The sequence below is a fragment of the Gymnoscopelus microlampas genome (genome assembly GCF_963454915.1).
Source record: "Gymnoscopelus microlampas genome assembly, chromosome: 2".
Taxonomy (NCBI): domain Eukaryota; kingdom Metazoa; phylum Chordata; class Actinopteri; order Myctophiformes; family Myctophidae; genus Gymnoscopelus; species Gymnoscopelus microlampas.
In genome coordinates, this window is record NC_139939.1 from 35,531,783 (window position 1) to 35,554,193 (window position 22,411).

The 22,411-nt window shown below is 42.2% G+C and overlaps 2 protein-coding genes across 5 annotated transcripts in view; one reads left to right on the forward strand and one right to left on the reverse strand.

Moving 5' to 3' along the window:
* The window catches only part of notum1b (notum, palmitoleoyl-protein carboxylesterase b), a 9,309-nt gene extending 7,447 nt beyond the window's left edge, over window positions 1-1,862 (forward strand). Inside the window, exon 11 of the mRNA XM_084075908.1 lies at window positions 1-1,862. This exon is cut by the window's left edge and continues 227 nt beyond it. Within this exon, the coding sequence (XP_083932034.1) occupies window positions 1-137 (137 nt within the window). The 3' untranslated portion in view covers window positions 138-1,862.
* Window positions 1,863-2,267: 405 nt separating this feature from the next.
* tmc6b (transmembrane channel-like 6b) overlaps window positions 2,268-22,411 on the reverse strand; it is a 28,510-nt gene continuing 8,366 nt past the window's right edge. For 3 of the 4 annotated variants that reach the window (XM_084075870.1, XM_084075871.1, XM_084075873.1), the window contains exons 2-21: window positions 20,558-20,734; window positions 18,242-18,336; window positions 17,987-18,157; window positions 16,215-16,379; window positions 15,925-16,033; window positions 15,673-15,757; window positions 14,139-14,402; window positions 13,062-13,279; window positions 12,719-12,863; window positions 11,382-11,537; window positions 10,172-10,350; window positions 9,931-10,021; window positions 9,503-9,600; window positions 9,276-9,371; window positions 8,223-8,298; window positions 7,979-8,112; window positions 7,006-7,182; window positions 6,640-6,718; window positions 6,019-6,108; window positions 2,268-3,940 (exon numbers count right to left, since the gene is read on the reverse strand). In XM_084075870.1, coding sequence (XP_083931996.1) covers window positions 3,926-3,940; window positions 6,019-6,108; window positions 6,640-6,718; window positions 7,006-7,182; window positions 7,979-8,112; window positions 8,223-8,298; window positions 9,276-9,371; window positions 9,503-9,600; window positions 9,931-10,021; window positions 10,172-10,350; window positions 11,382-11,537; window positions 12,719-12,863; window positions 13,062-13,279; window positions 14,139-14,402; window positions 15,673-15,757; window positions 15,925-16,033; window positions 16,215-16,379; window positions 17,987-18,157; window positions 18,242-18,336; window positions 20,558-20,607 — 2,493 coding nt within the window. In that variant the 5' untranslated portion in view covers window positions 20,608-20,734 and the 3' untranslated portion in view covers window positions 2,268-3,925. Of the gene's footprint in view, window positions 3,941-6,018; window positions 6,109-6,639; window positions 6,719-7,005; window positions 7,183-7,978; window positions 8,113-8,222; window positions 8,299-9,275; window positions 9,372-9,502; window positions 9,601-9,930; window positions 10,022-10,171; window positions 10,351-11,381; window positions 11,538-12,718; window positions 12,864-13,061; window positions 13,280-14,138; window positions 14,403-15,672; window positions 15,758-15,924; window positions 16,034-16,214; window positions 16,380-17,986; window positions 18,158-18,241; window positions 18,337-20,557; window positions 20,735-21,102; window positions 21,181-22,411 lie in introns of all 4 variants that reach the window. The other variant, XM_084075872.1, reaches the window with a different exon arrangement.

Below are 22,411 nucleotides of genomic sequence, written 5' to 3' on the forward strand. Positions count from 1 at the left end.
GAGACCAGCTCACTGGACAGGAAATGAGTGTGATCCAGTTCCTGAAGCACATGGGCTTTGACGTTCAGAAGATAGCTCAACAACACGGCATGGACCCTGGGAAACTACTGGGCATGCTCAATAACAACGGCAATTGACCAATCACGTCCAGGGGGCCAGAAAAACGACTTGTATGGCTTTACTGTCAAGCGTTACTTAAAAATAAAACAAATACAGTGTTGATGAACAGGTGGAAGGCCTGCAGAATGCACAAAGGAGAATTTCGCCCAACGTTTTTCTTACCTTTAATATGATATGATATCCTAGGACGAGTGGTACAGTAGAAAAAAAACATAACTCCATCCTGAATCGACCGCAGCTAAAAAACCCGAGCCTATGGTCATAATATCATATTAAAGGTAAGAAAAACGTTGGGCGTGTCCTTTAACACTAACAGGACATTAATACTGAACTCCTCTTAGAGTTCATCACCATAGTAATATTCTAAATAAGTCAGTGATAATGTTTGGACATACTCCCTACAATATATTAATGAGAAAGCCATCATTAAAGTAGGAAGAGCAAGTAGGAAGAAAGAGCCAGGAAGAAAATTCATTAGGACTTGATCAGAATGGACAGGTGTTGAGTTTCACATCCAGAACATACTGCATACCAACAACACAGCATGAACCCCAGGAAGCAAATGGGCATGCCCAAAAACAATGACAACTGAGGGGAAGGGACATTCGGGTGGCTCAGCCTGTGTTTGGCACAGTCATCTCATGTCATGGTATCAAAACTTACCCCTGACCTGCATCATGGGTGCTTCCTTCCTTCTCTGAATCCCTTCTTTCCCGTCTCTCTGTTGTACTGCCCAGGACAGAGCCCTAACATACTGTAAGTATACATGTTCGGAGGCATGGCACTGTTGCAGTGTATTCTCAGTGAGACGATAGAAATGCTGAATGGACAACATTGGACTAGTCAACTGATGGTTAAAATGAGCAGCACTCCAAAACTGTGGAAAAATAAGGAGCAAGTGACCTATCAGGATTTCTTCAGAAATGGCAATGATGGAAAAAAAACATGTTTATACTATACAGTATACTATATACACTGTTTTAAAACAAGTAGATGGGATTGGTTTTAAACTTATGCTGTATCTAGCTGTATATCTCCTGGTTTTATGGTATAGACAATGATACTGTATATCTACGGCATATTGATGTATTATTGTAAGCTCTGTCTACACAAATACAAAATTACAGATACATTAGATTTATTATTTGACATATTACATGTGTATATGAATTTTTCAGGGTGCTAATAATATAAAACATTCTGTTTTTTGTATGGGAACCCCCTGGATTTGTAGTGACTAGGATCATTAATACATAATGTATTTCTGTTTCCAGAGTTGTATACAGTGATCCTGTGACTAATTAAACTGATCAGAGATGGGTATTGATTAAAATGGTTAAATGGTTGTTTTTCATTGCCACTTTGATTCATTGCTGAAGTGAACTGCATTGATAATTTGTACTGAAGAGATAGTTAACACATACATTTTCAACACATAAATACAATGTGTGTAACAGCAACATCACAAGGTGGCAATGTATTTGAAACTCAATGCTGTGGCATATTATTTGATTTGGTATGAATAAAATGTCTCCAGAAAGTCAATCATTGAAAGCATGTGAGGCCAGTATTCCGGGTGTGAGAGAAAGAGAATGAGATATGGTGCTCTCTTTTTCAACTCATGACATTTATGGTGCTGTTTCAACTTTCAACATAACATTCTGCTGTTTGTGTATTTGGATAATAAAGTTATTAAAGAGGCATTTTACTAATTTTATTTTGTCTTGTTCTTAGGCATAATTCATTCATTCAGCTATTCACTTAAGTTGTTGATCACTTCATACATTTGGTTGTAATTCTGTTCCCAACACATGTTATATATTTGAATGTTGCTAGAATCTACATGAAATACGTCTCAAATGATCACACAAAAGCTTTTGGGTGTGAAATGAATGCGTAATGTTTACTGAGATACTGTAGGTTAGGTGGGTACAAATCATTACATTTCATTGTGAACATCAAACCACTTCTAAAGGTTATTGTATTTCTTTTTTATTAACCATGTTTTACCATGTTTTTCTCAGATGACAGTGTAAATTGTAAATACTGTATGTTTTATTACTTTCCATTTGCTTTTATCCATTTTGCATGTTTATCATAAATATATGTCGTTGTGAAAAGAAAAAAAAGAACACTTATCCTCTGCATACTGTATGTTGCCCATGTTGTGTTTTTATTCCTGTTGAGTCTGGTATTTTCTCCTACATTTGTACAGACAGCCCTACTAAGATAACAGAACAGTATTTAATACAAAAACACAATGAAATGATAAAACATAAATTATAAAAGTACATGAAAACATATGATGTACAACAAATTCATAAAAAACTTTAAAACAATAAAGAAATACAAATTACATAGCGGTTTTTGTCCATTTTTTACTTAAGATGGCCTTATTCCAGTGTATTAACCTGGGTATTAACCTGCTAGGTATTAACCCACTACAACAAAATATTTGAAATACATTGCAGTCATCTAAGAACTTAATTAAAGCTCCCAGAAACAATATTTACGCACAGGGGTGTAATAACATTTAAGTATCCTTAATTCATTTTGTAATTTTATGCTTGTTACTGTTTGAATTTCCATTCCATTCCATATGTGACAGAATTTCACACAGTACACTTATGAGGATGTGTTTAACTGTGTGAGACACAGTGCTGCTGTATAAAGATGCCCAGTCAACTTTCCATGGACAAATGTTATAAGACCAATGCTTTTTGATAGCTTAAGACAATGGAAGGCCATTGCAAAGTAAAATATACTTAACATTTCACCCAAAACATTCAAAAGTATCTACAAAACGTATACCCTGTTAAAAACTCCCAAGTAACTGATAATAAAAAGAAGATGCTGTACAACATCATACAAAAAGATTAAAAAAACAGAATGCTACCTATATTTGTTCACAGTTGGTAGGAAAAGTGCCAAGATGAAACATGAATGACGATTACATTTGTTTAGTTTAAAAACATCTAAGTTAATAATATAACATCTTCCTACATATCAATCTATTTAGCTAATTAAATTCTGTGTAGCATTTTCAAATTCAGATCAAGAACTTAATGTAGAACAATGCAACTTTTCAGCTACTCATTGTACAAGTTCAACAGATGCAACTATTACAAATTAGATTCAAGTAGAGACTATATTTGCGCCAACATTTGTTAGAAATCACTAATGACACATGTAAGAAATTGTGATAAAGAATCAGATTAGTGGTTCTATCCTAATAGTACTATGTGGTACTGTATGTTGTAAGTGGTGGATGAGCACAGGTCTGTAGGTAGACATGGTCCGCTCACACACAAAAGAATGGGACTATTGCACTAGACAACGAGAGAATTAACAATGTTGAATGGATCTCGAGGCAGAATGTTTTTTGTCTCCCACCCTCAACACTGTCTCTCGACAAGGGCTGAAAATGTTTTGTCAGAACTGAATTAAGCGTCATCAAATGCCCTCTGCAGAGAGTGATCTCTTCCTCACTTTATAGTAAGGGCTAATTTATACTTGTTGTACGGCCGAGTCGCTCATCGAAAACCGTTTATGTTCTAAGTATAAATTAGGCTTATATCACTTTGGATGTGTCAGAGTCAGCTGAATGGCAAAAATATATGATGTCAATTCAGATTTGTACCTCTATAAGGCCCTGTAAGCTGCAGTATAATTCTCTGAATGAATTCCCATGTGACAGATAGTGAGAATTCCCACTTTCCAGTTTTACCATTGATGTCTTTCCAATTCTATCCATGGGATCTTAGTGCAAAGACAGGTGAGAAGGTTCTTCAGCGTAGTTGGCAGTTTAATAGGCAGAGTCCTAGGGAAATGCAGATATGACATGTTTGTGAAGTTATTTGATAGGCATAGATAGTGGAAAACAGGCAAAAATGAGACCACCTCAGTATACAAACTAAAACCATGGGAGGCACTATCATCCTGGAAGAGACCACGTCCCTTCAACATACATATGCATGACCTCAGAATGTTTTTCATGTGTATTTACATTATTTTCTGAAAGGTTGGGTGTTTCTAAACCACAGAAGGAAAAACGTACATCACAACAATGTTGAACTTGATAGAATATTGGATTGTATAGCTACCTGATGCTCAAGTACAAATATTATCAATCAACTTTATCTGTTGCTTCTGTGTGCGTGTGTGTGTGTGTGTGTGTGTGTGTGTGTGTGTGTGTGTGTGTGTGTGTGCAACGCACTTCTCATCGGGATCCCTAGCAAGAGCCTTCAAAGGCTCCAGTATATCCAGAACAGCGCTGCTAGGATCCTGATGTGAGTGCGCAAACACGAACACATCACACCCATCCTCCATTCACTTCACTGGCTTCCTCATTGCCAGCCTGAGAGTTCTGGTGGTCCTGGCTGTCAGATAGTACCTGGACCGCCACCAGAGCCTGAGGGCGCTGGTGGTCCTGGTCTTGTTAAGACCAATATTCGAATTTCATTTCTGAGGAATGCAAACAGCCCTACTACTTATGTTTTCTCACTCACAGAGCACAGAAGCAACAGAAATAGATGTTTTATAATATTTGGACTTAAGTCAAGCTGGCTACAGTATAACCCAAGGTTCTACCAATTTTCAACATGGCTTTAAAAGAACTACTACCACTACTACTATTCTCATCCCTCATTCACTGAGGCGAGTCCTTTATGTTGGCCGTTCTGTGTACTCACAGTGGCCCTCATTTATCAACGCAGCGTATAAACCGGCGTATATTTTTCCATATATTTGGCCGTACACCAACGTCGAAGTCACATTTATCAACGAATCCTACACAGCCGATCCGACCATACATTTGGTCCCAGCCTTGATAAATCTCACGTCTGAAAACGAGCGTCATTTAAATAACACGCCCTTAAATATTCTCGAAACACCCGATTTTACGACATGAAGAACCAGAATACGACCAAAGAAAGAGTTTCGCTGGCCCGCCTCGCTGCCTGTCAAGTCACACACACACAAGCACGCACGCACACACGCACGCACGCACGCACACATGCACGCACGCACACATGCACACGCCTCTCTCTCTCTCTCTCTCAATCTTTGTCAGTCACGTAGGCTTGTAGCCTACATGAATGACATATTATGATACCAATTACATCGCCATGAATGGAATACGTTTATATATTTATTTACCCCATACCGAGCAGTGCGCGTTCAAGTTACATTCGGGCGGTCTGCAGACTGCAGTGATCCCGCGCCGCCACCCACGTTATAAGAGATTGGAGCGTCAGGTTTATATCCTTAACCCAGCCAGGTTGTAGCCTATATAACTCTCTATGACATAACTCCATACCATAGGACAAGCTACTGTAAGTTTGTACACCTCACTGTCCATGAAAAAATGTTCGGGAGTCCCGACCGCGGGACTCGCGATGCAAAAGCGCTCGTATATTTTGAAAATAGCAGATCTACAAGCTCACAACGCGTCGCGATGCGACGCTGGCTTGTGAGCTTGTAGATTTGCTATTTTCAATGCAACCAGATCTACAATCTTATCTGAATGACTGTTACAGCAGTTTGTTTAAATTACTTTATAAAATGTTATATTTTCACAGGGATTATTTATTAGTGTAGATACTGTATACATTTATGAGTGGATTATGTGTCCAGATGCCTCTCAGACAGTCAAACAATGCTGCTCCGCAGGTCTAGAATGGAATAAACGGGTACAGCCAACGTCAACAACTGGTCTCGACCAGACGTGAGATTTCAGCGTACCGTAGGATGAAGCCCACGTCAGGATATATTGATAAATGCCGAAAGGTGCGGTGATCTCGCCGTACGCCCATTATTTGGGCTGCACCGCGTTGATAAATGAGGGCCAGTGAGCTCACACAGCAAGTGTGGTTGTGAAGTGTTGTTATAAGGACTGACCTGGCTGGTGAGTCTGCGAGGAGAAGAGATTCGTTTCTGCTCATGGATCGACTGGAGGCGGGTGATCAGAAACTTCTTATCCTCTCCCTCCTGCACATGTAGAGAGAGGGAGGGAGGGAGGGAACAAGATGAGTGGAAGGGAGGGAAAAGAGAGAGAGAGACGGAGGGAAAAAAGGCAAGGGGGACAGATGGAGGGAGGGAAGGAGAGGAGAGAGATAATTGGAAAGCGAGGAGATGAGAAACACAAGTGTAGAGCACATAACGCTTGATTTAACCACTTTCCCAAAGGCTAGAAAAATCGAGACCTATACCACTCGATTCAGCATCATCCAATTAATGGGGAGGAGCGATAAAAAATAAAAAATAAAGAGAAAACAAACCTAATCCTAACCCTAAAAAAATATATCCAAAAGAAAAGAGGGTTAAAAATGAGCATAACCCCCACTTAGGGGGAGTAGGTGAAGTTTCAGAGCGTTTTGGGCACTTTTCTTTTAACATGTTTTCTTTTAACATCAATGGGGGACAAAAGGGGGCGTGGTTTCATCGTTTTTTTGCGTATTACATCGCTGTGGTAACGCATAACGGCAATAAAAATAAAAAGTAAGTTAAGTGTGTTCTTACATTCTCGATCTGTTCCTGTAGTAAACTGATAATTTTCCTCTGTCCATCCACCACCTGACTGTGGAAGTAGATGACGATCCTGATAGATGCGCGCGCGCGCGCACACACACACACACACACACACACACACACAGAGTCAGAGTGAGTGAGTCACTAGTGTCCCCCCTTAGATCTAATAAGGATGAGGAAATATGGAATTAATGTAAGACAATGCAATGTCCCCAACAGTTTGCAAAACCCATGAGTGAATGAGTGAATGAGTGAATGTGTGAGTGTGAGTGTGAGTGTGAGTGTGAGTGTGAGTGTGAGTGTGAGTGTGTGTGTGTGTGTGTGTGTGTGTGTGTGTGTGTGTGTGTGCATGCTCACAGGAAGATGCCTGCAACCAGGAACAGGAACATGGGGTTCTCCACCAGGTAGGAGTGAGCCCGGGCCAGCCAAGACAGGCTGGGGTTGTGTTTCTCCAGCTCCGCCACCCACAGCTTCCCTGATTCAAACATGGTCGTCAGACCACGGAACGGGCCGCAGGAGGGGGAGGGATGGAGACTGGGAGAGTGGAGTGGAGTGTGAGTCGGAGTAGGGGCACGGAATGGTGAGAACTGACGGGAGATGCGTGCTTGTGTGTATTGAATGCATCTATAACTGGTCCAGTGTACTGTAGTTCAATTGCTGGAGCGATTTGATATGTTTTTTTACTATGATATGTCATACTTTGTCTATTTAATTTATTTGTTTTGATATTTTAACTTTATTTATTTATTATCATAAAAAATATAACCGTTTGTGGGTACCTTGCAGCAAAAATAACCCTGTCGTTTACACCTGGAAACTTGTGATGTGACAAACTTAAATTGAATTTGAAGCATGATCAGGAAAATACAATAAAACAAGGCATAAAATACAATGTAAAGTATAATAAATTACAATAACAAACAAAAAATAAAACAATACAATACAATGAAACAACAATAAAAACAATGACAAAGCAATGCTGTACGGGTATTCTGACTAATGTTTGCAAAGCATGCACATCATGGCATTTGCAATACGTGCTTTGAGAAAACACATCCTTTATGTGCGTTTTTAAACACGCATACAAGTAATAATACTGTCAACTTTCCACGCAAGGCGCAGAGTCGCACCACTCGTCACAATGCTTTGATAACCAAGAGTACCAAGTACAGCAGCAGCGCTAGCAGCTCAAAAAACTGTTTCTTAAGCGTCCGCGCCTGTAGCAACGCGTCTCAGTGCACTCACTCCCTAAGTTAGGTTGTGCAAGCTGCCGTTCAAACAGCACAAGAATGCACATGATCATGTGTGTGTCAAAATGTGCGTGTAGTACCTCCACATAGTGTATGTGACGCATACAGATGAACCCAAGAAGGAGGGAAAACACAGTAGCGTAATGAAGATGGTAGTCATCTGGCTTGCTCTGTAGGGCTTCCTGGGAGCCTGGCAGTTCAACATCAGACTGCCCTGAATGGACACGCGACACAATTAGAAGTTATTACGATATCAGATACAGCTTTACACAATAAGACATTTTGTTTTTTTTTACTGTAGTGTGATAGATCTGAGCAAGGTACCTCCTTAACATAGAAGAGTAGCAGAAGTTTCAGAATCTGTACTGCAGGCAGCAGAGGTGTGAACAGAACCCCCAACCTGAAGAAACAAACAGAAGCACTTTATTTAAAATGTTGTCCCTATTTGCAATACCTCACAACAGGCCATGTCATCCTTTTTGAAAATGAAAGTGAGACATGCACTTCTCAGTCCATTCCTCCATACTTGACAGCTATTGTAGCTGAAAAGCTACACGTTTGCATGTCTGATACATATATACATATATGCATACATATACACATACATACATAACGTAGAAAATATAAAATTAAAAAGATAACTTTGTTATTTGCTTAGGGGGATTATGTCGTCCAAAAGTCATTAAAACACTATTGAAATTACGTGAATAAAAATGATTAGCTTTAACAGGAGCTTTGTGGAACTCCATATCTAGGACGGCCCCCTTTTGGTGACCTCATGAATGTCATGCCTCAAGCAATGTCCGACAGCAACATTGATTACAACATTCTCAATTTGTCGCAAATCAGTTCTGTTGAGTGTGTCCGACCGACTTCACACTCAACACTGCACTCCTTTGGGTCCTCAGCAATATACACACCTAGTGTAAAGTCAATTAGCTGAATGGTTCTCGAGGTTTTCAGAGGACAGACATACACTCATACATACACAGTATGGATGCGTGGATGGGCTTTTTCGTCACCCAAATCCGCATGTACACGTTCACTATCCATCCGCCATCCAACCGCATTGATTATATCATCCTATTTATAGATCCGCATCCACACCATTAACCGCACCACAGAGGTTACACATGAGATTCTAATTCTATATGGATACATACTTGTACAAACAATGTCACTCACCACTGTCGCGATCACCGATGTAGTGACTGTATACATTATCCATGGTAACAGCAAGCCCTCCGTCTTACATCACTTTCTCACATCGCAACTTTTCATAAGACATGAAAACTGCGATCCGCGCATCTCTAATACACATACACAATCACATGACTTGAGCTACCTGTTTTATAAGTTTTTCTATTCTATTCTTACCATGCCAAGGTCTGTCCATAGATGAGTTCAAGCACATTCCTGGCAATATCAAACACAGGTCTCCTCGTCCTCTTCAGTACGTGCTGAGAAAATAATCTGTAGACAAGAAACCAAAGGTAACAGAAGATTAGGCCAAGAGAAGGGTACAGAAAAAGAGAGAAAGAGAGAGAGAGAGAGTATACACACAAACATTTCTATGACTGTGATTCTGAGAGACAGATCCTCACCTCCAGAGGAACTCTCCAAAGAATGTGTCCAGTAGAGTGAAGATGAAGTCCATGAGAAGGAAGCGGTACAACTCCTGGCCTACAAAGCTCTCCCAGCACTGACCACAACATGACCACACACACACACACACACACACACACACACACACACACACACACACACACACACACACACACACACACACACACACACACACACACACACACACACACACACACACACACACACACACACACACACACACACACACACACACACACACCAATTATATACAGAACACAGGCCGTAACAAAAGAGAAAATATTTTCAATTGGACTGGGCACAGTGATGAACCATGTGAGGTAGGATTGAATCCCACCGGAACCTTCTCTCTTGGGAAACTACAAAAACAGTACAAAAATGTAATTAAATGAAATGTTCATGCTACCTGCAGATCGAAGGTCAGAGGTTCCACCGCCACCCTGCCTAGCCAATGGTAGCACAGCACCCCGAGTACGCTCACTTTGAGCATTAAGTTCCTACAACACACACACACACACACACACACACACACACACACACACACACACACACACACATAAATTGCTTCATGAAAAGGACTGTTTCAGCTAAATCAATCATCAATGTTGTGAATTTGGTTACAGGGAGGCGCAGCACCAACCCCCTACCTGCAGATGGCGACGTAGGTGCGTACGCTAGGGGAGTCGTATTCCTCCATCCAAGCAGCAGCATTGAAGAGTCCTGGAAGCAGCAGGTTGATGAGAGACACAACCACAGGGAGAGCCAATAGGCTAGCTTCCTTCAGCAGGGGGTCAGAGTTTGCTGACCGTGCCCTCTCATGGAGGTCCTGTTGGTGGGGAATGGAAAGTGAGCTGTAGGAGGCTTAAGCCTAATTTATGCTCTGTCACACAACATTGTCACGCGCAGAAAATAGCAGACCCACAAGCTCTCAATACGTTGTGAGCTTGTAGGTCCGCTAGTATGAAATGGGGCTTTAGAGGTTGAAGAGACTGGCCCATAACAGTAAGGTTATATATTCAGTCCCCTGGGGCAACCAACAGCCACATATCCTGTTACGTAAACCACTTGAACCCTAGCATCCCTATTCAGATCTACAAGCAGATACAAGCTCACAATGCAATGCACCTATTTTTGGTAAAGAGATTAGTAGCGGGGGAAAAAAGAGTACCAAGTACAAAGTCAACCCGGGCAAGTATTAGTATAAGTGTAACGCCCGGGATTTGAACCCCAGTCTCCCACGTGGAAAGCCAACATTTTATCCACTAAGCCAAAGGGATATCCCTATCACTCGGGGGAAATATTAGACTTTCAGGCCATCAGGCTGAGGTAGTGAACCACTCTGTTACATAAGTATAGAGGGTATAAGTGGTTATGGTGCTTGCAACCTGCAGGATTTTGGCCATCTTACATGATCATTAAATGTCACACTTCAAATTGCAGTCATCCACCACCTTGTCAGACTATGTGAGCTGAATTGAGTCTAGCTGTCATACTGTGCAAGGAAACTAGAACCTACATCTGAAATCGAAATAGCCAGGGCAATATTTTACCTCGAGAAAACAAAACAAAAAAGGAAAGAAGGAAAATGTAGATACGGTTTTGTCAGTAGCAGACAACAAGGATTGGCTACTCTCTAATAGTGACTCGAGTGCCAGGTGGTACAGCTGGGCAAAATAAAAATGGACAAGCCACCACAAGAAAGCTGGCTAACAGGTGACTAACAGTGAAAGAGAAAAGAAGAGAGGAAAGAAGACAGACCGGTTTTAGAGAGAGTTGTGCAAAACAGTGAATCAAAACAAAATTGGATGCATGTTTTAAAGTGTTTATTAAATCTCGTCCATCCTACAAGCAGCTCACCGTAAGCATGTGCTCAGAGAAGAAGTAGATGCCGACAATACAGCTACTGGTGCTGCCGATACAGATAGACCAGGCAAGAGCATGGACCATCAGCCTCCACAGCCTCTGGCACAACGTCTTCTCACCATCCTTACGGTTCACATCTGCCAACAACTCCTACAGAGGAGGGAGACACAGAGAGAGAGAGAGAAAGAGAGTGAGTTAGTGAGTGAGTGAGTGAGTGGCTCTTTTTCACTGCACATACAGTATATGAAGGGGAATTTCACCCATAATGCATCATTCATATCATAAGTGTAGTTACTAGTTAGTCCTCCTCGTGTTACAGATTTTCACTTCACTCGCAAGCCATTTGCTGGTTCAACATGAAATTATCTGTGCACCTTCATGGCTTTTCCTCTAGCGCCACCTCTAGGCCAAACTTTCGACTTGCACACAAGTAGCTCAAATTCTAATGGACAGATAACCATTACTTTACTGTGCACATTCCTGCAAGATGACACAGGGACCCATGACATATCCTCTAGCACCACACAAAATATAAACTTTCTACACAAGATATGATAAGGTATAAGGATAATATAAGGTATAAGGATAATGATGAAACCGTAAGGTATGTCATAATCTAATACACAGCTTCTAGGATGAACCCTTACTGATTTTGCTGACCCGTGGCCCTTCCTCTATCACTTCTGCCAATTTCCAGGTGGGTGTAAGTAGCAGCACAGACTACACTCCTTTGCGTCTTATCATTATCCGCATTCTAAAACTATCAATATTGATGTTGGACACGCCCCCAAGTTGCAGCTTTATACCATTAGCGTACATTGCGCCATAGATCATACGTGTTTGTTTTATGGCTTGCTTGCAAAGCAAATTTCCCATGTGGATACAATGACATGTACTGGAAAGGCTTTTGCACACCAAGCCCAAATTGTCATGCAAAACAAGTGAATAACTTAAATTTGACGTTGTATAGAGGAAGGAATGTGTGAGAGAACCTAATGTGAGTGGAGTGAGAGAGGGGGGGGGGGGGGGGGGGGGGTAGGAGGGAGGGAGGGATAGAGAGATGGCAAGAAGGGAGGGTCAGAGGAGAGGAAGAATGTGTGAGATCATCACATTCCTGTCCACTAATTATGTTCCCTGGAGAGAGAGAAAGAGAGAGTGGGTTTATCTCAATGTATGTTTCTGTCAGTATGCATGTTTATTTGCATGCATGCAGGTGTGCAAGTGTGTGTGTGTGTGTGTGTGTGTGTGTGTGTGTGTGTGTGTGTGTGTGTGTGTGTGTGTGTGTGTGTGTGTGTGTGTGTGTGTGTGTGTGTGTGTGCGCGCGCGTGTACCTTGATCTGGGTGCTGATGTTATCCGACATGAGTTTAATGGAAAACTTCTTGCTAACTTTAAAATCCCAGGAAGAGAAGACCTTGACAGCTAGCATACCATGAGACTTGTATAGATGGAAACTCCGTCCAAACGACTGGGACATGCTGTTAGGAAGGAGAGCACAGAGGAGATACTTTTTTCATATGGCAGGCTTTTCTGTATAATAATGTGTCTTGCTCATTTTTATATTATTATACTGTATAATGTGTTCCCAAAAAACTCTTGTTAGTCTCATTTACACACAGACAGACAGACAGACAGACAGACAGACAGACAGACAGACAGACAGACAGACACAGTACCTGTACACTAGTATGATGCAGGTGATGAAATAGGCCACTCCTATAGTGAAGAAGTAAGCCAGAGACATGTTGTAGGAGAGTCGGGGGGACAGACAGTCTTCCTGCCCTGTCCCATTGGACACCGTCAGGTTCTGTCCCCCACCTGTGTCCCTGCAGCTCTTATTGAGTGTTAAGTTACTGTAGTAACCGTAGTACATCACTGAGTCTGAGAAGTAGCCCTGAGAAAAGCAACAGAGAAACAAAGGCTTAGGAGTTGAACCACAATGGAATGAAATCACATATCGTTGTAAAACCTTGTAAAACCAAAACAGTAACTTTTTAGGAAATGGAAAAAATAACAGGTGTTCAAATGCAGCCAGCGTAGTTATGATTTAGTCACAAGCTTTTGTTAATAGTTAATAATAACCACTTTCAACCTGGTGTCCCCATTTTGGGCAAATATACAAGCTCCATAACGCTTCACAACACTCATTATAAATGTTTGTAATTAACAACTTATAACAAAGACATTTTATAACTGACTAAGTTATGATAGTTATACCTGTTGTACAATATGCTGTTCCACTGAACTTATAATGCATTATGACCAGCACTTATAATACGTCGTAAACGTTGTTATAAGTAGTCAAACATGATTATAAACATTTATAATGAGTGTTATAATGCTTTATAAGAATATTATAATGCATTATAGACCCAACCTTAATAAACAGTCATACCAAAATTACAATATGGAGACACAATGTTTCGGCCCAAATGCAACAATATGCTATTTTCACATTATTTGTTCATCATTTCACAATTGAAATCTGTTCTATTGGCCAAGTACATTTGCACATTCTGTACACAGAATTCAACTTGGTTCAGATACTGTATGTACATTGAGTACACAGCTCTATATCACTTATCAAACATGAACCCAATTTACGACTACCAGCTGCTGGTCCACACATAAAATAGAAAAGAAAATTGTGTTGAATGTTTCTAACAACATAAAGCCTCAAAGCTTTTAATGAAAAGCCACTCAACATGATTAATGAAGTCAATTCTTAATCTGATACCCTTCCAGGTTCTTACCTCCCCAGTGAACAGCTCAAGCCCAGAGCTGTGGCTCGGGCCCAGGGAGGTCTGAAGGGTCGGGGGATACACAGCCTGGGGCAGCACCAGGAAGGCCCCAATCAACAGGAACAGGAAGACATTGAAGAAGAGGAGGGTTTTGAGGAAGATGAAATAGGAGAGGACGCCGGTGCCGAAGCGGCCACTCACCCTCTTCAGCGCTACATGCCAGAGCTGGAGGGAGTGCAGGAAAGACAGCCAGCTGTACCAGGACTGTCTTCCCGCCTGGAGAGAAGAGGAGACAGAAGCAAAGGGAAGGGTTGGGTGGAAGGTATTATATACTATTCCTGATAGTGTTGCTTGTTATGAGAAGAAAGGCTAGCAACTGACCTCAACAATAATTCCATCGAAGTTCAGTTTTAAGTCCAGAAACTAAAAACTGCAAAAACTAATTGAAAATGTGACCCATTAAATGTTACTAAATGGTACACTATCCACTTCCATAACAAACAATACTTTGGGCAGGATACAAGTAAAACATTAAGACATTTTCCTTTATTTCACTGCTCTTTAGCTTTATGGGGCAAAATAGCCAACATGTGTTTGTGGTTTGTGCTTGCGTGTGCGTGTGTGTGTGTGTGTGTGTGTGTGTGTGTGTGTGTGTGTGTGTGTGTGTGTGTGTGTGTGTGTGTGTGTGTGTGTGTGTGTGTGTGTGTGTGTGTGTGTGTGTGTGTCCATGCGTGCATGCAAAACTAATGACTCACACTCTGAGGGCTATAAAGTATTGGCCAACAGGCTCAAGCACCTACATACTTTACAGACAGTATATAAAACATCTGTTGTTTGTGTGTGCGCGGAAGACTCATGAATATATTTTCTGAAACCTTATTTGAACTCAAAACGTTTCACAACTTTCACAACTGTCTCAGTGCCCAAAGACTCCTCTTCTAATGCATGATACATGCAGCCTAGCTGATACAGTAGGTCCAAGGTTATTGTCACAGCTTGCCAATAAAAACAAGTAGATGCAAAATAGCCACTAAAGCAACAACAAACAAGATCTGTTGTCTCCTTCTTCAATAATGTCCGGTCTGGGTTTTCCACACGTCTTAACATTGTTGGTGATACTATATGTGATATGTGTATCCATTTTCCTGTTTCAACAGTTACATACACCTGTGCCCTGTTGATTACATCCTCCTGGCCTTGACTAGTGGCTCAAAGTCAGCATTACAGCGGACAGACAGGCGAACGTACTACAAATGCACCAGGCGCCAAAAGTGTCTCTGTTCATTTTGAAGCCAATGCCTAAGTAATCATTAATGGCCCAGCAAGTGGCGCTAATTCCCTCCTGCGGCTGCATAAAAACTTAAATTCCATCCATGTCAAGACTTTACACTTGGGTTACACTTTATTCAGTTCTTCCGTGACCTAGGATAAACTTTTCTACCATAGTTTCTCAAGATATCCTGCTAACAGACAGATGAGGTGGAGGACATGAAATACAGGAAGTAGAATGGAGAAAGAAAGAATTAGGCGAGAGATGGCGACTCACAGTGATGATGTTATACTTGAGCTGCTTGCAGCATGGGATCTTGCTGTTAGAGAAGGAACGCTTTGGCTTATTCAATGCCTGCCTCCTGGAGAGACAAAGAGAGTGGGAGAGAGAGGGATTGAGAGAGAGACGGGAGAAAAAGACAGGGGAGAGAGAGACAGAGAATTCATTGAAGACTTATCATGAAACAGCGTTCCATGGGACAAGGTAGTCATACAAAGAGAACAACATGAACATTCTGTCCTAACTTACCTGATTTCCATCTTCTCAGCCACGCTGAGTGGCATGGCCCTGAGCATCCTTACCCTGTCACTCACTGACAAGTTTTGCAAGTTGTTCACCAGCTGCTCTCTCTTATTCCCTGGAACACATGACATAGTCACATATGGTATGGTTATGCTGCACACAGTATTAATTTAACTCTTGAGAGTGTAAAATTGGACCCAAATGGAACTGCTAGGATCCACTTTGGTTGGAGGAATGGAGGTGAGAGGGACATACAAAGAGAGAGAGTGTGTTTGCATGTCTGTGTCTCCACTCACTCTCTCCTCCGTCGGTTTCCAATAAGTCCGTTTCCACCATGTACCCTCGTATGGAGGGCCGCGCAGAGTGTGAGAAGTCTTTGATGGAGGGACGGCTCTGCCTGCGTCTCCTCAGCTGCATGGTCCTGTTGTAGTACTGAGAGATAATGGCTCCACGGCTGCGACCTGGAAAATAAATTATATTAATCAGACCTATTTGATCCCGCGGGGGAAATTCAGTTTTCAGCATCAACCAGCTGATTGCTGCTCATGCGATGCGAGAGTGTGGTCCAGCCAACACCAACTCGGGACTCCTGAATCACTGCCCTCCACACTCTCCTATCTAGCATCAGGGTCTTGAGCTCTACAGTGTTGTTAGTACTGTAGGTGGTGCACATCGTGCCTTTCCTGGCTTTGACCTGGGTTCGCTTCCACAGTGTCAGTTTGCTTGCCACTAGTTCCGGGTGCCTGACGCAGTGCCCCGGCAGCCGCATCCTTCTCTCTCTCTGACTTTGTCTGTGACCCGTGGTAGGACCCCGTAGAGGACCACATTTCTGATGTGGTCCCACGTGTATGGTCGAACATGCTTCCGGTCTGAAGAGCAGATCCTGTTCTCAACTTTTATGGTGCAAAATTATGGACCATAAAAACTGTTTCAGAAAGAGAACTACATTTATATCCCTACATTGGACTGGTTCCGAAAGAGAAACAGACTAGTCCTTGAAAGAAAGATAAGCTTCACAGCTGGTGCCAGCTGGGTCTACTGCAGCCACTTTGATTATGCCTCTACCCTTCACTTCTATTTTTATTTCATCTTTATTGTCATTTATTCGATCATTTTTCTTCTTTTTTGTACTTGAATGTATTTTATTTTTACTACTGTTCTTCTGGTGATGTCAATGGTGGCATCTAAGTATTATCTACATCTATCTGTTTTAATACCCTGCACGTATGTTAAAAATAAGCAAAAACATCCATTCTAGTAAAAACAAAGCATTGCTGTGTACCAACTCCTAGAATACCTTTCCATAAGTCAACACATTGCAATAACTTCTAGTCTTCAGACTGGCTCTGTCAACAGAAATACAGGGAAGTGTGTATGTGTACAACATGTTGCATATTATCTACCAGTGTGATAGGAAGCAGTAGTTGGCACTGTTGAGACACAACACGCAACCCGCTCGATTTCCTGTCTCTCACTCTCTCTGCATGTCTCCCTTTCTCGCCCTCCCTCTCTGCATGTCGCTCTCACTATCTCTGCCCCCCTCCCTCCCTCCCTCTGCCTCCAGGGAGAATTAACGGCAAAGCAAAGCATCTCACACCAGTCTAGATGCCGATCATGGAAACATATCGCTCTGTCTGTCTGTCTACAGACAGGAGACTAGAGGTGATCGAGCCTTTGCTGCGGCTGCCCCGAGGCTCTGGAATATCCTTCCATTTAATATAAGAGCCTCTCAGTCCATAGACATTTTTAAATCACTATTGAAGACATATTTCTTTTCTCTGGCCTTTGAGCACAGCTAATCTGATAATCCTTGACCACTGACTCTACCTCACTATTTTGTGCTGTGCATTTTTAAATTGCTGCATGTATTTTTGTATTGTATGCATTGTGACATTGTTGTTTCTACTGCTGTGTTGTATAGCACTTTGGTTGGCTTCGGTCATTTGAAATGTGCTCTATAAAAAAGAAAATATTTGAGTTGTCTCAGTCTCACTCTCTTTACTCGCTCGTTCGCTCACTCTCTCAGAGACTTCCATTCATCACTCTCTCTCTTTCCGTCTGTACTTACCGATGGTGCGACTGGGCATGGAGGACAGGATAGATTGGGTGGCGGCAGACCATCGTTCAGCGATCAGCGGGTCAGCGTACCTGTCCTCCTCCTCACTGCCACCCCGTCGTCTCCCCCTCCCACCACCTCCCCACGGCTCCTGCCCTGGATTGGACAGCTGGGCCACGCTGTCTGGAGAAGGAAAACAAGACACATAATGGGCCGTATTCACACAGCAGGCATTTTGCTCTTACTTCAGACACACACAGTCACTACCTCGTTGCTCCTCATCCAGGTCATGTAGGTGCTGGAGCTCCAACTCAACCAGCTGGCTGAAAGATTCATGGACACCCTCCTCATCCACAGGACTCCTGACACACACACACACACACACACACACACACACACACACACACACACACACACACACACACACACACACACACACACACACACACACACACACACACACACACACACACACACACACACACACACACACACACACACACACACACGTCACTAGTGTTCACTGCATGCATGCTAAAAGGTTACTTAAGAGGATAGATGAAGAGAGAGGGGTAGTGAGGAGACTATTCTGGTTTTCAGGGTTCATTGACACACATCAGACCAAACCACAATGGCCCAAGTTCCACTGGTCATTGACCTCTCCTCAAAACTAAACATGGATCTGATGGGGACTTTTTGAACGTCCCCATCAGAACATTTATGCATATTTAATTTTGCACAATAAACTGCAACTTACTTGAAATTAATCAGTCAATATTTTTACCAAACAGTTAAAATACTGAGCTATGCATGAAACCTTTTCATTCTATAAACATTTATTACCTTAATTAACAGCAGTCTCTTGTGATTATCAGGGTATTTGTGTGTGATGTATTTGTGAATTACTGCGCAGTCCTAGTGTATGCACACACAAATATAATACGTACAGTCATTCGTACTCTGTCTCTACCTCCATTTGCTAAACTTGCACCCTTTTCAACTGTACACTATAGCAGTCCTGCACCACACCAAATGGCCTTGTACAGTCTTGCATGGCCCTGCAACCAGTAATATCTCCGGTTTCCATAGCAAAATAGTACCCCTTCAAATCTACAGCTATGCGTAATGCAAGTACATAGGTGGAGATTGCTTCTTGCCTAACAATGTATTATGTAATGTAGACAAGTGGCCAATCGTCCTGTGCACCAATGCAAATCAGCTGTGCAGGCAGTTCTCTAGCTATCGTATGAACCAAATGAGAGTGTAAAAATGGAACCAAAATGTGGATGTTGTTAATAAAACTGTCGTACTATTAACAACGAATGTAAACAAATCACAGCAAAGATCACAACAAACTATATACATGTCCTGAAGTCCTGGGGGAGAGCAAATACAGTCCTCACTTTAGACTACCAAAACATCATGACCACGGCCAATCAGTAGCAAGCCGTGTTAAGGCCGCTCTCCACCGCACCGATTTTGGTCCGACTCGGCGTTGGAAAGCATTGGAAAGCGCTGCAAAGCGTCTGCTGCCGACAACCTGTTGTCGGATAGCGCTGTTCCGTCGGGACCTCTATCGACGGGACGATGAGAAACCGAGCATGTTCAGTTGTTAGGCCGACCGGTACAACTGTCGATAGCCGTGGGGTAGTGAAGAAGGCCAGCCTGCCAGCTCTAACGCATTTGCACAACAATGTGCACATCGGTCGACAGTTTGTGCAGAACTAAATATAAACTTTTGCCAGTCTGTTGTAGTCTGAAGTAGTCTGTTTGGTGGAGAGTCACCTTTACACATCACCGGTTTGGCCTTGTTTGGCCTGCCTCAGACTGCTCAGGAAGTGGAGCCAAAATTGGCACCCTTTTCGACCCCTTTCGGCCCCACTGAGCCCACTTTGGCCCGGGTCCTTGAATCTGGAAACGATAGCACAAGCTGGCGGTGCTGTGCAGTGCGGGGACTGCATGGTATGTGGAAACGTAGCATAACGTGAGAAAAAACTAGTACCTTTGTGTAGACAACAGACCTGCTTTACAATAGCATTCAGTGGTACCATACTGTAGGTCTGGGAAAACCTTGTTTACACACTTTCCTGTCTTAACAAGAGATCAAAGAGCCAAGCTAACCCTGTCATCTCCTTATCGTCTCCCAGCTCTCTGGGTTTCTTATAGCCATGAGGATATACAGTACAACAACAACAACAACAACAACAACAACTGGACAGACACACAGGACGAGGAAGAAAGAGAACTTTCGGAGAACTCAGAGGCTGCAAATACATAAGAACTTGTAAATAGGAATAGAGGGAGTAAAAGTACTGCTGCACAGATAATTGTGTGTAACAGTTTATTGTATTGACAGACATAAAATACCAGCAATATTTAAACGTTTAATTTCAATTAGATCAACCACCACTGTAGTTGATAACAAACACAAGAGATTACAAAGAGTGCAGTGATTGTGAACTGTAACTGTTTACCAAATCATTCAATATCAGTGAACTGTGGTTTATCAATATTGGTGCATTGATAAAGGAGGAAGAAGAAAATGTATGGACGAAAGTGAAATAGGAAGTTTGTAATACTCACTCCAGTGCAGCTTCCATGAAGTGGGGGCTAAAGTTCACATTGTGAGCCATTCTCTCACTCTATCTTTTGGTCTAGGTTCGTCGAAATCTGTGCTTGACCAATCACAGGGGAGGGATCACACCCTCATGGACCTTGGACCCGCTCTCACCTCCCCTGTCATAGTGATGATGACTCCATCTGAGAGTGACAGAAATAGGAGAAGCAAAGACAGACAGAGGGAAGTGAAGGGAGAAGAGAAGAAAGCGGTGAAAGACCGAGAAGGAGCAAAGGAGAGAGGGGAGGGAGACAGACAGGACAGAAGGCGTGGAGGGATAGAACGGAGAAAGATAAATGGGAAGAAGATACAGGTAGTATTTGAGGGAGTGAGCAGAGGGAGGAAGGTGGAGAGAGAAAAAGCCAAGGGATAGAGTGGTTGACACAGGCAGGAAGGAGTTAAGGTAGCACAAGAATTGAGAGAGAGAGAGAGAGAGAGAGAGAGAGAGAGAGAGAGAGAGAGAGAGAGAGAGAGAGAGAGAGAGAGAGGAGGAATGTTCGCAGTTACTCACCAAGTTATTAGAGGTGTGTGACTCTCTGGTCATGTTGTAACTGGTCTGCTGACAGCACATTTCAACTATAATACACACCTATACACATGAACACATACACCTTTTGTTTAATTTCACCAGTGATATGTGAGCTGTAATGTGTCAGACTTCCGGCTTGACAAGTCATGGAGGGACACGCAAGTTTGACAGCTCCAGCAGTATTATCAAAGTTTCGGCTTTATAGACACTTTTCAACAGTCAATTTCTAGTAGTATTCAAGCTAACATATTCCTTTTTGATTCGTTTTGTGTTTTGTCCCGGATAATGCCTTCAAAACCAAACAAATCAACAAGAGCTGTATTTTGTCTGAGCCATATGAGTGTATCTCTCTAAGGGGCATTTAACATCACAGCATTGAGTTGAGTTCATGTTCACAGTAGTGACATTTTAGGCCACTCTATTTCTTAACTATTTGGCCATGCAATTCGGAAACAATGCAAGTCGATCCATTTATACTGGAAGTGCAGCACAAATGTTATGCGAAGCTCGGCCAATCAGTTAAGCCGATGGGTCATGTTAGCCAATTAGGCACTTATACAGGCTTCGCGGTACAAAAGTGACGTGACACTCCGTCAATCCCTGAGTAGCCGAAGGTTTCGGTTGGCCGATGAGTACAATCTCCCGAACACATTTCTGCGTCTTTCTCAGATCTGTGGGCCGACAGATACAGACATTCGTGTTTTTTTGGTTCTCGGAAACCATTGGTCCATCAGATTGACATTTGGCATTGCAAACCTCGGGGTCATGAATAATCATGTATGATTATTCATGACCCCGAGGTTTGCAATGCCAAATGACCTATCAGCCAGACACTGCCCGAGTTATGCTGGGGACACATTTTAGATTCCGTAAATTATAGTACAAAATATAGACGTCACTGGAGCTGTTTTAGCACTATATCTTCAGATAACATCTGTAGCTACACAACTTCAAGCTAAATAACTCTTAAAACAAAGCAATGGGCATCAGAAAGATTATAGGTTTGAGGATATGTGACATTAAGCCTGAATGGAATGAATGAACAATCATCATTAGCAGGTCTACTGCCAAAGGGGAGAATTCTCCCCTTTTTTGACCATCATTAGGTTCCACTTGCACACAAAATATATATATTTTTTAAAATGGGTAGAAGATTGTCATGAAAGTTAATGCGCTCAGCAAGTTTGCATCTCACTGATGTTGGTGGCCATCATTAGGTTCCACTTGCACACAAAATATATATATTTTTTAAAATGGGTAGAAGATTGTCATGAAAGTTAATGCGCTCAGC